The 17,911-nt window shown below is 37.0% G+C and overlaps 1 protein-coding gene across 2 annotated transcripts; it reads left to right on the forward strand.

Annotated features, from left to right (window-relative positions):
* The first annotated feature begins 616 nt into the window (after positions 1-616).
* On the forward strand, positions 617-16,595 carry LOC140786828 (transportin-1). Of its 2 annotated transcripts, none has more exons than XM_073135512.1 (29): positions 617-976; positions 2,843-3,133; positions 3,510-3,599; positions 3,683-3,760; positions 3,840-3,920; positions 4,171-4,221; positions 4,653-4,738; positions 5,607-5,673; positions 5,772-5,828; positions 5,951-5,980; positions 6,077-6,136; positions 6,324-6,437; positions 6,913-7,026; positions 7,349-7,447; positions 9,210-9,335; positions 9,454-9,528; positions 9,715-9,786; positions 10,062-10,172; positions 11,111-11,194; positions 12,820-12,927; positions 13,536-13,637; positions 13,731-13,793; positions 13,868-13,942; positions 14,507-14,578; positions 14,655-14,779; positions 15,633-15,684; positions 15,768-15,836; positions 15,918-15,977; positions 16,062-16,595. In XM_073135512.1, exons 1-29 carry the CDS (start codon positions 797-799, stop codon positions 16,143-16,145), a joined length of 2,676 nt encoding a protein of 891 aa, XP_072991613.1. In that variant the 5' UTR covers positions 617-796; the 3' UTR covers positions 16,146-16,595. The 2 variants fall into 2 exon arrangements, with proteins under 2 accessions (XP_072991613.1, XP_072991614.1); XM_073135513.1 differs by having other exon boundaries at positions 620-976; positions 2,846-3,133.
* The last annotated feature ends 1,316 nt before the right edge of the window (positions 16,596-17,911 follow it).

Genomic DNA, 17,911 nt, shown 5'->3' on the forward strand with positions numbered 1-17,911 from the left:
AAGTTAAGCCACTGCACTTCTTTCCAAAGATAAACTCATAAAAGTACTGCGCTAAAGACATGCGGGATAATTATAAAAGTGCCCTAGGTTGGAATAGGAGGATCTTTTCTAAAACATATATATATATATATATATATATATATATATATATATTCTCTGATACTTTGTAATTAATAATAATAAAAATAATCTATCCACAAACACTTTACTAACATTCTACAGAAACTGTCGATTTGGCATTATCATATATACGTTAATAAAGATGATCGTGAGATCCAGAAAGACACTAGTAATGGTCGTTGTCCTTATGTGTAGAATGTTCTGTATCAGTGTTTATAAGCATAGCTTTACATGTTAATAATAATTACAATGAGAAAAAAGTATCAACCATATCTTTCACTTATTTTGACTTTCTCTATTTGGTTCAAGACAAAATTTTTTTTTTTTTTTTTTTGTGAAGTGGAAAAAATAATCACTTTTATAATTTTAAAAGAGAATGAGTTCTAGCCAATCAAGGACTGCAAAGTACCCTAAATGCACCAAGTTCCTGAAATCGGCGCCGTAGTTGATCGACTTCCATATATGTCACCGAAGTCCAGCTCCTACCAGGCTTACTATCGTACCGCCTTATTGAGTTATTTTTCCCCTTTCTTTCTCTCTCTAAAATTCTCGTCTCTCAATCTCTCTCTAAAATCCCTTCAAAAAACCCCACAAAAAAGATCCCTTTCCTTCTCTTCTATCTCCCTTCTCCTCCATCGCCTTCCTCTTTCCTTGCGGCGATTCGAAGCATCGGATAATGGCGGCGGCGGCGGCGCTGTGGAAGCCCCAGGAAGAGGGTCTCCGCGAGATCTGCGGGCTATTGGAGCAGCACATCTCGCCCAACTCCGATCAAGCCCGGATTTGGCAGCAGCTGCAGCACTATAGTCAGTTCCCCGATTTCAACAACTACCTCGCCTTCATCCTTGCCCGCGCTGAGGTTTCTCTCCCTGTTTTCCTTCCCCGATTTAGTTATTGTGTTTTAGTTGCTTTCTCGTTCTTGGAGGTGTTAGGGTTTTAGGATTGACATGTTTCGATCGCGTATAGCTGTTCTACCGATCGCTTTGTTGATCCTTGACGAGTTTGTTTGATATTGGTGCGGATTGATACCTCTCTGGTAGGTTCCATTAGAACGACGTAGTTCGTGGCGCTGAAATTTGTACGGTGATTTTCAAGGGGTAGGGATTTTAGCAATTGGTTCAAGTAGCGGTATTCTGAAATCGCGGAGAAGTGGTTCTCGGATAAGTAGGGTTAGGGTTTCCGAAGGATTTGTCTGTTAAAGATATATGCCTATCTTCCTTTGATTTCTAATCATGTGGGTTGTTCTGAAATGGAAGCAGAAGGAACTAGTGAATCTTAGGGCCATCAGTCGGGGATATAACTATGTGATCATGGAAAGATTGATCTGGTCACTGGGAAAGAATATGATGATTTGGTGGTAATAATTGCTTATCTTTGTTCCTCTTTCCGATTCAGGTGTAGGGAACTATAGCATTACGAAGGTTGAAATGAGTCATTTTAGACTTAACATCAAGGTTAGGATGTAACAATGATTTTTTAATAGTAAATTTCTGTTGGAAATTTTTGGGTGTCTCAATCAAAGGTAAATTAATGGCATCTATCTCCATTTTGACTTCAAAACTGAAATGAAGCGTCCTAGTAAGATCCAGGTGTACATTGGTTTGTTCTGTTGGTGCTCTTATAACTGACCTTATTAAATGGCCTGTAATTTTATTTTTAAAATAAAAAAGTAGAGTTTATGATATCTATTAGCTGTTTATCACTCGGTAACATCATATTGCAAGATTAGTTATTTTATTTGCCTGAGGATTCTTCTGACATCTCCACCATAAGTGACAGTAACTATTCAATATTAGGGGTCCTGTGCTGGTGAGAGGAAGAGAAAAGTGATTTGAACAAAACTCCAGAGAAACTGTGATGACACTTTTGTCAGAGGACATTACCTGATACCTTTGAATGGAGGAAAAATGGAGATACTAGCTAATTATATGTAGAGTTAAGACCCTATTTTGAAAGGTTGTTTAAGTTGTTCTTGTTTATTGCAAGATTATGCCTATAGTTTCATTTTCAGGCTGTCCCATGTAAATTTGTCAAGCTGGGGACATCTATCTCAAAGTTTCTAATATAAGATCTCAAATTGATTCTTGTTTCTCCTTAACCAAAACATGATTTATTTAACAAAAATCCATGAACAAACGACAGAAAGTTGAATATTCCCTTAGACCCCTTAACAGACATGCGCCATGAGCAGAGTGAGAGAACGGATACAATCTGCTCATGGTAAAACTGAACAACCTAAAATACAGTTTTCTAAACTTGAAAGAACTCTCAACTTCCATATAATGATCCGGTGATTTAATTAAGACAAACTGAATCTAAACAGGAATGCAAAGTCGGCAGGTTCTATAGTGAACTTTTCCTGAGATTTATCATTCGTACTGAATTTTAATATGTAGTGTGTGGTGATGCTGCAAGTGGATGATACTTTCTTTTTTATGTTTTTCTCCTATTATTAGTTTATTTGGCTATTTGCCTTCATGCTTTAATATGCTGATTGAAGAATACTGAGTTAATATGCTCAAAATGAAAAGAAGGATTTCAATTTTTTTTGTTAGTAACTATCTTTGTAGTCCTTTTATTCTCTTCCATATTTTTCCTTTGACATGTTATCAATCATCTCTATCTATAATACTTTTAGGGCAAAGTTTGTTCTACTTATATTTACCTTCAGTGTACTTTACTAGATTTTCCAACTAACAATTTATTATCTTCTTTCTGATTGAAGCAGGGCAAATCAATGGAAGTGCGGCAGGCTGCTGGCCTGCTGTTGAAAAACAACCTGCGGACAACTTTTAGTTCTTTGACTCCTTCCTCCCAGCAATATATTAAATCTGAGTTGTTGCCTTGTTTAGGGGCAACAGATAGGACCGTCAGGTCTACAGTTGGAACTGTTATCAGTGTTCTTTTCCAATTAGGGCGAGTCTTTGGTTGGCCTGAATTGCTGCAAGCTCTTGTTCAATGTTTGGACAGCAAGGATTTGAATCATATGGAAGGTGCCATGGATGCTATTTACAAAGTAGGTTTATCCTTTGATTGGTCTGAGTTTGCCATTTGTTGATTTCTCTGAAAGAAATTGCTATGCTGGGTTATGATAACCACATGTACAGCACATTACACTTCTATTCTTGAGCTTAGGCTGTCGTACTTTTCTTTGAATCTTAATGTATATCAGGTAATCATGACGCAAAAGATTGATGAGAACAAACAAAATAAATATAATTCAGTAAATATGTTTTGACGGGTCAAACTACAACTAGGAGCAAAATAAAAAATGAGTCATTCTTGTCTTGCGGTGCATTTGTCACTATCTGACAGCATTATTGATCTCCACTGTAATTCTATTAAAGAGATTGCAACTACTCCTTTTTATTTATCTAACTTTCCGGTGACAGATTTGTGAGGAAGTTCCTGAAGAGCTTGATGTGGATGTTCCTGGATTACCGGAAAGGCCAATTAACATTTTCATGCCAAGATTACTGCAGGTATTCGTCTGGCTAGAACTAATAATCTATTCCCACAATAGAAATTGAACCCATTGCATTACTCTTTTCTTTCTTTACTTCAGCTTTTCCAGTCTCCACATGCAGTACTTAGAAAACTCGCCCTGGGATGTATTAATCAATATATTGTTGTGATGCCCATGGTAAGTAAATCAAACATTGCTCTCTATCTTTCTACCTGAGGCTCTAGCTTCTTCTAATGCATCATGTAAATCACTGCAGGCCTTATATATGTCCATGGATCAGTACCTTCAGGGTTTATTTGTCCTTGCTAAGGACCCTGCTGCAGATGTGCGGAAATTGGTATTGACTTTTTCATTCTCAAGAAAATAGCTCTTGTGTTCACAGATCTGTTACTTTGCTTGTTTTATTGCTATTATGGGTTTAATGGCCTTGATGCACCACTGTGCTGTCATTCTTGTTGACATGCACCTTGCCTGCCTGCAATCTGTCATCTTGTTTATAATTTCGACCATGCATGCTGCTGGTGCTTGAATTCTATATTGGCTTATCTTAATTTATGTGGTTCTTATTGTTGTTTTTTCTGTCCTAGGTGTGCTCTGCATGGGTTCAGCTTATTGAAGTACGTCCATCTCTGTTGGAGGTAAACGAACATCGAATTGTTCCTTCTGCTGTTGCGTAGTTATATTTTATCTCCTCTTATTTATTTTTGACAAAATTCTTTGGCGTATCATGGTGTGAATCTGTCATTCTTAATGGATAATAAGTAATAATAGGCACATATATCTAGTCTCCTCTTTGGGATCCCTATCTCAATTTTCAGTGACATCTGGTTGGCATATGCTTACCACAAGTATTTTGTGACTTATTACATCATCATTTGATCTTATGATCTATCTGTCATTTTTAACTACTGTTCTCTTATAAGGGGTGTTTAAAATTTGCATATTTAAACAGGGGGCTTGTATTAGTTTCATGAGACTGCAATGTTTCTTTATGACTCATCATCTTTTCATGTCCTTGATTACTGTTCAACTCTTCTTCCATAAGTGATTTTTGCTGTTCAAATTACAGCCACATGTGAGAAATGTTATCGAGCTTATCTTGCAAGCTAACAAGGATGCTGATGAAGAAGTGGCTCTCGAAGCATGTGAATTCTGGTAAGTCCTTATTCCATGGCTATGAGTGCACATTGAGATATGCTTATGTAGTCTGGTTTGACATTCTTTTTTACATATAATAGATTCTGTGTTAGTTGTCAATCATGTGATCATTGTTGCCTACATAAATCATGACTTCTCAAGTGCCCTTTTATAAAATGAGATGAAGAGATGAGACTATGAGAGAAAGTTCATGTTTATTACATTATTATTAAGCACTATCAGAAGTAGCAATTTGTAGGTTATTTGTGATTGCACTGTTGAAGTAGCACTTTGCAGCAAAAGTTTTTTTTTTTCCCCACTATAACCAAATCTTTCTATTATTGACTGCAAGTCTACAACTATGGCTACTTTTATCTTTACTGGAATATAAAACATAATACAATGCATCAGTGTAACAGCATAAATGTCTTGATATCTTTTGTTCCTTTGACATTGTACATAATTTCAGTATACTCACTACTTTGCATCTCTTTTTGCACTTAATGGAATGACTGGCATTTTTCTGAATATAGATTTTGTCACTCAATTCTGGTTCTTCCCCTCCATGTTTTATGCTTCATACTAATTCAAACTTCGACTGTGGAAACTGGAAATGTTCATAGGACTGTATCTATATCTACTAGTTGTCTGTAGTTTGATCAAAATTGGCAGCTAGAGCAGGTTCTTAGTCATTTACTTATGAAAATGAGATATCAAACCTCTGTCATTTGGCCCATCCTTAGTTAGGGCTGGGTCTTTTAAGGCTGTCAACTGTCCTCATATATGTCATCACTAAGCTGATCTAATACAAACAACCGATTGTGATTCTTCCCTTTTTTCATTGATAGCTTATATTGTCAACCTTTAATGTGTGGTCATTTTTCAGGTCTGCATATTGTGATGGTAATATGCCACCTGATGGTTTGCGAGAGTTCCTGCCGCGATTGATTCCTGTATATCTCATTCTGTCACTATTGCTGATCTAAGTCACTATATTTTCAAGTTTGACTAATGTCTTCGCTTGTTTTTTTTTCTGCTTATGCTTTTGTAGATTTTATTATCTAATATGGTGTATGCTGAGGATGATGAGTCACTCTTTGATGCTGAAGTATGTCTCTCTGCTTTTTTTTTTCTCTTCTTTTTTTCTTGAGACTTTCTTGCATTTCCTAGTTATTGTATATGCATATGATGGTCCAGTAATAACTTCCCTAATGCAATTATTTGCCACAGGAAGATGAATCTTTTCCAGACAGGGATCAGGTTATAATCTTTCTATATTAACCATTCCTGCATGTTCAGTGTGTATTTTTTTTGTTCCTCTTTGCTTGATTGCCATATATGATTATCTTGTTACAGGATTTGAAGCCTCGGTTTCATTCATCACGCTTACATGGATCTGAACCTGGAGAAGAAGATGTAAATTCTTAAGTTTGCCGTCTTCTCTTCGTTTTGTATTTTCTATGTTCTCTCTTATCTGAACTGCTTTTGTAACTCTGTTGTGCCTTTGAGCTGATTATATCTGTGGTTATTCAGATACATATATTTCCAATTTATCTCTTCTAGTCCTTTTACGCCTAGTCTTTCTTGGTACTGCCATTTATAGGATGATGACATTGTAAACATCTGGAACTTGAGAAAATGTAGTGCAGCTGGATTGGATATTCTTTCAAATATATTTGGTGATGACATCCTTCCAACTCTGATGCCTGTGATTGAGGTAAATCTAAACTTCTAGCAGCTTTAGTTGATGTATCTTTTGACTACAACGTAATAGTTGCCATTTGTTCTCTTCTCGCTTTTGCACATAGCTTGTGCTTTTATAATGTTTTATTAGCATACTTGACCTTTTTTTCCTTCTCCCTTTTGCACATAGCTTGTGCTTGTATAATGTTTTATCAGAAACTTCCTTTATTTCTAGTAATTTACAATTAAAAAGTCATTATTTGATGTTTTTGGGGTAACCACAATTGAATGTACTTGTAGGATATATCCATCTTCATCTTTTTTATTGCTTTTTGTCTTTATGAGATTGAATCTTTGACTATGTACATAGAATATGCCTATCCTACTTCCTCATAGACACATGCACGATTTGCTTCTTTTTCTTTTCTTGCGTTCTGTTTGTGGAATTATATGTGTCGTACTTCACTCTGTTTGTGTAGTCCTTTTTATGTTATTGGACTATTTTGCAGCAAAAGTTATCGAGTATGGATGATGCTGCCTGGAAAGAAAGGGAGGCTGCTGTTTTGGCTATTGGTGCCATAGCAGAAGGATGCATTAATGGACTTTATCCGCACCTTCCAGAGGTATTTTACCTCCACTAGTCAGTTGGATTATATGGATGAGCATTATTTGGAGATGCTCAATATATTGCTTGAATTCTTTCTTCATTTATGGAATGAAAGTGGAAGGAAGTCTTGACGTGGACTACCTGGTCCATGTCCTTAAATGAGTTTGCTTAAGGATACGGTGATACTTCTTTATTCATTATGCCTGGTGTTGTAGTAAAGTTCTTGCAATGTACTGTACTGTTTATCTGGTACTTCGTTTGTGTGCTATCTCGTTATGGTGTATTACCGATGACTTCTTTGTGGGTTTCTTCCTTAACTGTTGCTACTGGCTTTGCAGATTGTTGCTTTCCTCATACCACTTCTTGATGATAAATTTCCGCTTATACGGAGCATCACTTGTTGGACACTTTCTCGATATAGCAAGTTCATTGTTCAGGTAAATTTAAACAACTATTATTTGGAACATTGGTATTGTTTGATGTAGAATAATTTCCATCTTTTTCTTATTTTAGTTGCAGTTTTGTTCTTCTCTTGTTGTGCCATACTGTGTACAGTTAAATTTGTTCAAGTAAGACATTCTTGTAGTTGTCATATTTATCAGTGAACCTTGTGTGCTTTCTAGATGTTGAGAGTTTTGTTTGCTGCTGGATTATTCTTTTATATGCTTCTTGCTTAGCCTGAAAATTATGTGTAAGATAAGCTTCACTACTCGATTGCTGAAAAGGAAAATTAGCTAATTTTCATTTTTTTCTTTAGGAAAAGGGAATTATGGTTTTTCTTTTCCTCTAGATATTACTTGCTGAAAATTTTCCTCTGAAACTTTCTTTCTGAATGTGCATTTGAGAATAATTTTGTACTGACTTCATTGAACACAACTTGTCTGATAAATGTCCTGAATAAAAATAGGATGTCCTAGTGCCTAAGGCCTCCACCAACTAATAGTCTTTCTTTTATTAAAGGGCCTGTTGCTATGACTTTGATCAGGATTTGTATTAAAATGTTCTGAATGATGAAACAAATTACATTGATGTTTGGTATTGTTGAACCATGCTTTAAAGATTGGCCCAAAAGACCAAAACTGGTCAATTTCAGCCAAAATGGATCAGTTTCAGTCAATACTGGTTCGAAACCAACCCAACCATTATCAGCCTGTGTTGCCTAAATATCACCTGGTTTGAGTTATTTTGATCTATTTCAATTTGGTTTTGGTTTGTTTTCAATGAAGTCGGAATGAATGTGAAAGCTTGTTAGGTCTAGGCAAAGAGCAGGGGTGAGAGTGGCTGAGTGGGTGTTCCCTAGTTTTGGAGCAGATTAAAGGAGGAGCAGGGAGGAGGAAACCACTAGATTCTACCAAGGGGCTTTTGTATAGTACTTGATCCTTCACTGCATGCTGCCGGACCAACAGGCCGCAACAAATGGATAGGAGGAAGAGGAGCTGTAGGTATGGTTGGACACTTTATTCTGAAGATGGTAATAAAGTACTGGAAAGATGTATTCCACTGCCAGGACCTTAGGATTTTCCTGAGGAGAAAAAAATTATGTGAATCTATTGGGGAAGCTATGGGATGAAAGTTGAGGGGGGACAAAAGGGAGGGAGTCAGCTTTTAGCCCTACTTGTTTATTTTTCCCTTTGGCCCTTCAAATCAGGATTTAACGCCCATGATCAAAATCCTCTTAAGGCTATCTATAAGCAAAGAGGAGCTGAAATTGAGACACACCATTTTGAAACCAGCAACCCGCCAACCTTAGCTTTAGTCTTTTGACAATGATAACTATTTAACTTGGAGTTTAGTTTTAAGTACATTCTTAATTGGTTTCTTCGACTTGTTTTCTGGTCAATTCTGGCAAAACGTTTGCATAACCAATGGCATTAGATAAGCTTTTTCTTTTTTGGATATCGAAATCTCGCTTTCTCTGACATAAACTTATCCATGCATGTAGATGGACCTGGTCTAAGTCAAAAGCATACTGTTAGTGGACTATCAGGATCATAATTGTGACTATTATTAGCTTGATAAGATCTTTAGCAATTAAGAGTGCTCATTTTTGTAGTTTTAGTTCAGTTAAGTTGTTTTTTTATTAATTTATTTTATATCAGGAAATTGCTGTCTGTCAGGTTCGCCACTACTTATCTGCTTAGTTGGGATGTGATCAACTAGCAAATCTCCTTATTTTTGTTTGATTTTTTGGTAATTTAGGGCATTGGTCATCAAAATGGCCGTGAACAATTTGATAAAATTCTTATGGGGTTGCTCAGAAGAATATTGGATACCAACAAGCGAGTGCAGGAAGCTGCTTGCTCAGCATTTGCAACTCTTGAAGAGGTTCTTTCTGTGGTTTTAAGTTATTATACATATGCACATATATATATACACACACATATACATGCACACACGCACATATATATATACCAAATGCCAAACTTTCTCTCTCTGTTGGCAGGAGGCTGCTGAGGAACTGGCACCTCACTTAGAAATCATTCTACAGCACCTTTTACGTGCTTATGGGAAATATCAGGTTTTCTTTTGAACTCAGGTTTTGGAGCTTGTGACAATATCATTTTAAACACATATAAAGCAAATCACAGTTTAATGCAAGTATGCTTGTAAATGTGCTAATGCACCTCTAGTAACTTGCAGAATGTCTGATATTTTGTTTCCCTTGCTGTTGTCTTGTTGCCTTTTAAAAAAAAAATTGATGTAGAAACGGAATCTCCGAATTGTCTATGATGCTATTGGCACTCTGGCAGATGCTGTTGGGGCAGAATTAAATCAGGTAAAATATACCTAACATATTGGTGCTTGCATTCATTGATTCAAGTGCTGTTTGGCAGAGCTAAGCTTGCCTCAGTGGCGGTTTGTCTGAAGAAGACAATTCGCTCAAAGTGGATCATCTCAGAAAGAGATGATGTGCATTGGCAGATTGCTAAGTGATGGATGTGTTGTCCTTCAGCATGGGCTGTGCCATAGGCACAAATATCCTTGCTAGAGATTGTGATGCTTGATATACCATTTATAAAGTATTGATTCCATATATTCTAATTTGTGCAGCCAAAGTATCTTGATATATTGATGCCACCATTGATCTCAAAGTGGCAACAACTTACAAATTCTGACAAAGATCTATTTCCATTGTTGGAGTGCTTTACTTCCATAGCGCAGGTATCCTATAAAGGAATTAGTACTTAAGTTTGGTTATGCTTCTTTTCTTACAATGGTCTATTTCCATTGGTGAAGTGATTTACTTGCATAGCATGGGTGTGAAATGTTGTCTTCAGTATTGATCCTAGTAGCTTTAGGGAGCCACCTTTACAGCGATATAGGTTTGAGTCAGTGTGCTTAGGTTTGATTACTCAAAACATTTCATTTTGGCAAAGGATTTGGTCTTAGTTTGGCCCAGAACAGATTAGAGCTCTTAGCTTTTTAGGGTTGAACTGGATTACGAATAAGATTAGATTAATCCTATAATCCTATGTCCCTAAATTATTTAAAGCAAACTCACAAAAGGCAAATTTATTCGGGTGCTTTGTATTGATAGATGAAGAAATCAATATCTTCATATGTTTTCAATTCAGGTTGAATTTGGTATCTAATGACTTATTCCATCTGCCGTCTAACCTGTTCTAGATCAGCCATATGTATCTGAGCGGCGAGCCAGCTATTTGGACCATTCTTTGTTTATAATTCTTTGACTGAATTCTAGGATCTGCTTGTCCCTATGATATTGTGCCTTTTGATTTTATTGTACAAGTTAAAACTTCTGAATTTCAATATCAATCATTAGTGTTGGAAATGGAAAATATTACTTGGCATCATGTGTCCAGTAATGAGGCAGCTAGAGTTCCTCGCAAATTGTATTCCAAGAAGGAAGAGTATCCATGTTTCCTAGTTTAAAACTTATGTTAGCATGAATATTTCAGGGTTATATATGATAATTTGGTAAATTGCTTAATAAGCAGTTAATTCTTTGTTTTATACACCATATATTTAATATCTTCTTAGTGTGTTTACTTTATATAACTTTTTCCCTTTATCCAGTAACATATTTACCTTTTTATCACGATTCAGAAAAACTGACTTGTTAATAAAAAAATTTCCAGGCATTGGGACCAGGATTTTCTCAGTTTGCTGAACCAGTGTTTCAGAGGTGTATTAATATTGTCCAGTCCCAACAGTTAGCGAAGGTCTTGGCTCTTGACATTTTGGCATTTCTATTCAGTTATTTCTGTTACATGGTATTTGTAGTTCTACTTTTCTTATTATATGCAGTTGAACAGAAGTAAGCATCTTAGACTGCAGGGACAATTTCTTAAACTGAAACTAATAACAGCATCCCACTTATCATATGCTAGATGATATTATTATATTGACTATTGAAAGACAGCGGTAGTTGCGGGCAGGCACCCCACTGTAGTGTAGTATTTTTAATATATAAAAGATTAACACCGATAGTACATTTAGCAAAAAATCTAGATTTATAACTAATCCTTTTTTTCTCCTTTAACAATTACTTAAATCATAAAAGACTAAGAGAACTGAAATTTTCCTATACTACCCTTAAATACTACATTTAGATTCTAGCCTATCATCAATTTACAGCAGGGGCAAAAGTGAAAACATAGGAAAATAAAGAACGAAAAAGAGGGGAGTAAAGAGAATGAGAGATTGATCATCGAGCTCCTCTCTACTTTCTGATATAGCGAGAGCAAAAAGCATGTCAAGATGGGAGAGGAGGACGTGGTGGAAAATGGGGACTGGGCAAGAGATGGATGACGCACGGCGTCAGAGAGAGGAGCTTGACACAAACCACCGCCCTTGCCTTGTGCCGCCGCTTGGTACCGCTCGAGAGAGGTGTCAATCGAGAGAGGAGGTTAGGGCTCAAATCGAGGGAAGAGGTAAGAGTAGATTGGGACTTTTCTTTAAATAGTTTAGTTCTCAAACCCGCTACATGTTACTTGATCCGCTAGCCTGATCTGACCCGTTATTCCGCCAAAGTCAATCCACGACCGCATATTCACTATGTAGGGCGGCAGGTGCTCTCCCCTGCCAAGGCGGTCACCATGAGCGCCTTTCAAAACATTGGATTATATATAGCATCAGAAATCCTTTTATTAGTGTATAATTTCTTCTTTATTGTGCAAATTTTGGTTTTCGTATCGAATCTTATTGTAGTATCTATAGCGTTGCACTTATAGGGATGGTTTAACAGAAGGCTAGATCGATGGCTTTATGGATATCTGAGATTTGTTTTTTTTGTCCATCTTTATTCATCTTGGTAGTAGTACTTGGAGGTCCTGGACTACAAAGAAGAGGAGTTTTTTTGTCCTTTTCTTTTTTTCTTATAAAGTCAGTGGTTGTTCTTTCTCTTTTTGTACATAGAATGATCTCTCATTATCTAAATAGTTCACTGATTAATTGTAGCCCAAAGTCAAGGAGCTTCCTTAGCTTCCGAGATGATCATTTGAACTATTTACAGATATGAGTCCTACAGAAATATTTTTAATTGGTGCTTTGTTTAAATGGAACCAACTTGCATATCTTTTACACATGTACAAATTGTTCTATACTTCTAAATTCTAATAGATCTCTTGCATTATTGGGTCATCTCATGAGTTGATGATGATATTAGATCTAACAATTTGTTTTTAAGGAACAATCTTGAATAAATGAACCTTGAGATGTTCAAAAAACAGAAACAATGTTCGGTGAAATGGAAAAGGGAAAGGAAAAAGGAATTCTTGAGATATAACAATATATTGCAGATTGGATATGATTTTGAGGCTTCGTGACATTTTATATTTAAATGCAGGTTGATCATGTTGCGGCTGGTGTCCTATATGATAAGGAGTTCATTGTATGCTCATTGGACCTGTTATCAGGGCTTGCTGAAGGTCTTGGGAGTGGTGTAGAAAGCCTGGTAACAAGTTTTCTCTGGGTTAATGTCCTATTGCTGTTACTGTTGTAGAAAGGCATGCTCTTATGATGTCTTCAGAGTAATTGCCATCTTAATACACGTTTCTTTCTATTATAGTGTCTCTTGATTGTTTGATTTCTTTATCGAAACAAAGGGCTGTCTTGATAGGTTATCGGCCAATGGTTCGCATTATTATAGTTTGCTATAAGCATGGTATCTTGGTCTTCATGATTGATTCCTTTGTCGCATCTATCTTGTCAGGGAACCCACTAATTATGTCTTGAACATTTATCAGTTCTTTTTTCATGATAAACGTACTAAACTAAACCTAATCAATTGTGGTGTGCTCCTGTTTAATGTCGCTCTGCTAGTATTTTCTCTGTGGGTGTCCCAGACTGTTTTTACATTGATTGTCTATGCATTTTAGGTTTGTGATTTGTTTATGCATTGTCTTGTCTTATCCAGTTATTCAGGTGTTCTTTATTAGTCTCAACTACATTGTAGTGCCAGTGTCTTTCTTAAAAATATTCTTACATATCCAAGCTAAATATTCTCTTGGAGAACCTTGTCAGTAATAGAATTATCCAAAAATTTTGTCGAATATTCTGTAGGTTGGCCAAAGCAATTTGAGAGATCTACTTCTTCAATGCTGCATGGATGATGCTGCTGATATTCGCCAGAGTGCCCTTGCGCTGCTTGGGGACTTTGCAAGAGTGAGTTGAAAGTGGTTACTATTAGAGCTCATTCAAATTGTTTCCTGCCATTGGTTGATGCTTAAGCATCTCAAAAATATTTCATCAAACCAGGTTTGCCCTGTACATCTTCACCCCCGCCTACTGGAGTTCCTTAATGTTGCAGCCAAACAACTGGTAGGAAATGTTACTTCTAAATGGTTTTTTCTTATTATATAACACATTTTCCTCAGAGAAGATTGCCATTGCAGAATCCTCCTGCGATCAAGGAGGCTGTATCGGTGGCAAACAATGCTTGTTGGGCAATTGGAGAATTGGCAATCAAAGTAAGTGCATATGTGCCATCGACTGTGTTCATTATATGTGAATTCTAGTTAGTCGCTTTGTCTACATATTGTAAGTGGAAGTGGACTTATACTTCATTTTAGTAGGAACTTGAACAATTTATTTATTTTTCTCATGTCACTGCAATTAATGATAAAGCAGTATCTCTTGCCATTTACAAAATGACCTCTCAACCAGATATATACTTTAATCAATTAAAATCAAGTCTTCAGTGATCTTATAAGTTGACATTCCAATTATAACCTTTTTCATGGGTTGGAGACTGCCTTTCCAGTTTCCACATATTGGAACTTATGATATTGCTGTTACATACTGAACAAGATTTGCTTAAGATGTTTATGACTCAATGCTATTGCTTTAATAAATGCATGTGTAGTTATCATATGAAAACTTCATCGTGAAACTCTAGGGCACATATTCTTTTTTTCTTTTTCTCTTCCAAACATTTTTGGAGTATGATGCTTTGATACTTTCTGTTATACTTAAAATTTTGCTACGTGAATTTCTAATTGCTCTCTCTCTCTCTCTCTCTGATTCCATTTCAGGTTCGTCAAGAAGTTTCACCTGTCGTCTTGACAGTTATTTCATGCTTAGTTCCAATTCTTCAAAATCCAGAGGTAAGTCGATTTCTCTGTTCTTGTTTGTCAAGTCTTCTAAGCTAAATGCTTCCTATGCCTTTACTGTTGATGCCAGGGTCTCAACAAGTCACTTGTAGAAAATAGTGCGATCACTCTGGGGAGGCTTGGTTGGGTCTGTCCAGAGATTGTAGCACCACATACGGAACATTTCATGCAGCCTTGGTGTACTGCTTTATGCATGTAAGTGCTATGATCTTTCCTCCTTGATAACTGGCGAAACAGTTGCAGATGTGCAACATATCCTGGTTTGTCATTTATTCTTCTTGAAGAGAGGTTGCATAAGACAGTTTGCAGAAATCAGTTAAGCTTCGAGGTTTTACATCTTAGAGATGGAGTACAAATTTTCCATTATATCTTTTGAGAAAAGATTTAGCCATCGAGCGTTCCTTAAGTTTGGCACTTGTTCCTCCAGTGATTTACTAATTTTGTTTTATCCTTGTTTTAAAGCAATCAGTCTTATAATTTCACCTTTTAGTTATGCTGAATTGTCATTTCTACCCTACATGCATTAGTGACATTGTTGAGCCTTGTTTTATCTCCACAAGATTCAGTTGGGATTAGAAGGCATATATTTGTCAAAATCATCATGAGAATACGTTCCTCCATGCTTCTCGCAGAACTTTGGTTTTGTATCTCTGTTCTTATATAGCCGAATTTATTGAGAGGATTTATTATGTGACAAATTTAAAATTGGAAGTACCTAGCTTTTTTAGTTTCACTAGGATTTTCTTTTTCATATTTATGGCGTCTACAACTTGTACAGAACGAAGTAAATCCTTGATGTACACCCATTCTACCTGATCAATAAACAAGGCAATTACTAGTAGTTTTTTTTTTTTTTTCTACATTCTTTTGTGGACAGAGAAGGATGCAAGTTTGTCTTTGAACTTGTATTTAGACACAAACTAATATTTTTCTATTCCAATGGTTGCAACGGAAGCTGATATCCATGGCATTTGAGCATATATTCTTATAGCCTCATATGGCTTCTTTTAGCTTGTCTGGAAGTTCTTATCTTGATCCTAATGTGCAGGATTCGAGATGATTATGAGAAAGAGGATGCATTCCGTGGTCTTTGTGCAGTGGTACATCAACATTTTCCTGCATCCTACTGTCAACCCAATTCATTCACTTATACATGCGAGTGTTTTGCTTTTGACTTTCTTAGGTGAGAACTAATCCACCGGGGGCCGTAAACTCATTAGCTTTCATCTGCAAGGCTGCTGCAAGCTGGAATGTAAGATTCTATACCTCCATCTGGAAAATTAGAGACTTGAAACTAAGGTATCTTTGACCTCATTTAATTACTGCCTACCAGGAAATAAGAAGTGAAGATCTACACAATGAAGTCTGCCAGGTTTTGAATGGGTACAAGCAGGTATAGTTCATTTTGATTTAACCAGCTGGCACCACTTTGTTGAATTTATATTACTGTAAAATTAACATAATCGTTCACTATCAGATGCTTGGAACTGGAGCATGGGAACAGTGCATGTCAACATTAGAGCCCTCGGTGGTGCAGAGATTGTCTAGATATGGAGTATAAAAATGGCATCATTATAATTTATTCCTACTCTGTGAATGTCCATTGGCCACATTTCTGTCTTGCATTGAGATGGATGAAGAACCAGACCTCGATTGATGTGTGAGTTGTGGAGCTCTAGGAGTGAGATTTGTACCAAATTGTGTGATTTATATCCTCTACAGTGTTTCAGAGTAGTCCTGCTGATTAGTGTATACTTACTGCGCTAACAGAAGGCAAGCGGAAGTTTCTTTTATATGGGTTCGAGGTTGTCTAGTGATCAAGCACTTCCAGGGACTGCTTGATCCCTTCTCCAATGCGTCAATAAAGACGGTTATTTGTATTTGTATTGGTTCAGTGGGTTTGTTTTTGCTTGTAATTCCACTGATTCCATTGCAGCCATTCATCGAGTTATGAGAAAAGTCATTTGTATGTAACGGCTTTTGAAGTGTAAAAGTACTCTTTTTATTTTTATTTTTTATTTCATAGTACAGTCATTGATGCAAATCACAAGAATGGGCTTCACATATTTCTTTTCTTTTCCTTCATTAAGATGAGTTCTTACTGAAATGGTTTTCGGCAATTTTTGTAATTTTTTTTTCTGTTTCATTTTTGAGAATCAGATTAATTGAAGCTGCGGATGTGCCTTTTAGCATCTTTTCAATCTGATTCCGTCCTACGATATATGTAAAAGCTACCTAGAACTTTCTGTTAGGTTGTGATTATTATAGTTCTGTATACTTAATTCCTTTGAACAAAACGTTCTCTAATCGCTTTGGCACTAAACTTAAACAGTGGCATTTTTATTAAGAAAAGGAGGGTGTACAGTTGAAAATAGTGGAGTGGAACTATTAATAGTCTGTTATGGAGGGGTTTATTTTTTACATTTATTGTTATAATCACAATGTTGATATGCAAAATAGATAAACAAAGCAACAATACCTTGTGAATTAGAGGCGCACACCGTTATTCGTTCGCAAATTGTAAAAAGTAGTGGAGGAAAGGTTGTCTTTTGTAAATATAGTTGAAAAAATATAAAGGAGCCGGTTTGCTAATGATTGACATTAGGGGAGGTTTTCATTTTTGCAATATTCTAATAATCAAGCTGCTGATATGCCAAAAAAACAAAAGCAAATCTTAACCCCCAGTAGAGAGAAAGGAGCACCTCCTCCTCTCTCACCACCATGTTTCTCACCTCCCCTTTCCTCCACACCCGTACTTCCCTTAAACCCTACCCCTCTCCCTTTCTACATGGCGCTTGTCCTTCCCCCAGACCTAACCTTTCTCCCTTTACCCGTCTCCTCCTTCTCTCACTGTCCAAGCCATGAAAAAGATGCAAGGCCGCGTGGTCTGCCCTACCAGCGACAAGACCGTCGCCGTAGAAGTCATCCGCCTCGCCCCTCACCCCAAGTACAAGCGCCCGGGCCCGCAAGAAGAAGTACCAAGCCCATGACCCCGAGAACCAGTTCAAGGTCAGCGATTTCGTCCAGCTTGAGAAGTCTCGCCCAATAAGCAAGATGAAGACGTTTATTGCTGTCGCTGTTACTGCCAACAAAATGCGCGCCCCGCCCAAGGCCGTCGACGCAGTGCCCGACGACCTCCTTGGGACTTCCGCTCCAGTCTCAGCAGGTGGAATAGGCAAGACCCACTTCGTGGTTCCGCTACTGGGTTCCGTTTCTTCCATTAAAGTTCGGATGTTGATGTGAATCTGATGTTGGTTGGGTGGAATGGGTTGGATTGATCTTTGTTGAGCCCACCAGCTGTTTGATGATCGGTCATAGTATGCATCT

This window comes from Typha latifolia, chromosome 4 (genome assembly GCF_019914945.1).
Source record: "Typha latifolia isolate L0001 chromosome 4, TyphaL0001v2, whole genome shotgun sequence".
Classification (NCBI taxonomy): Eukaryota; Viridiplantae; Streptophyta; class Magnoliopsida; order Poales; family Typhaceae; genus Typha; species Typha latifolia.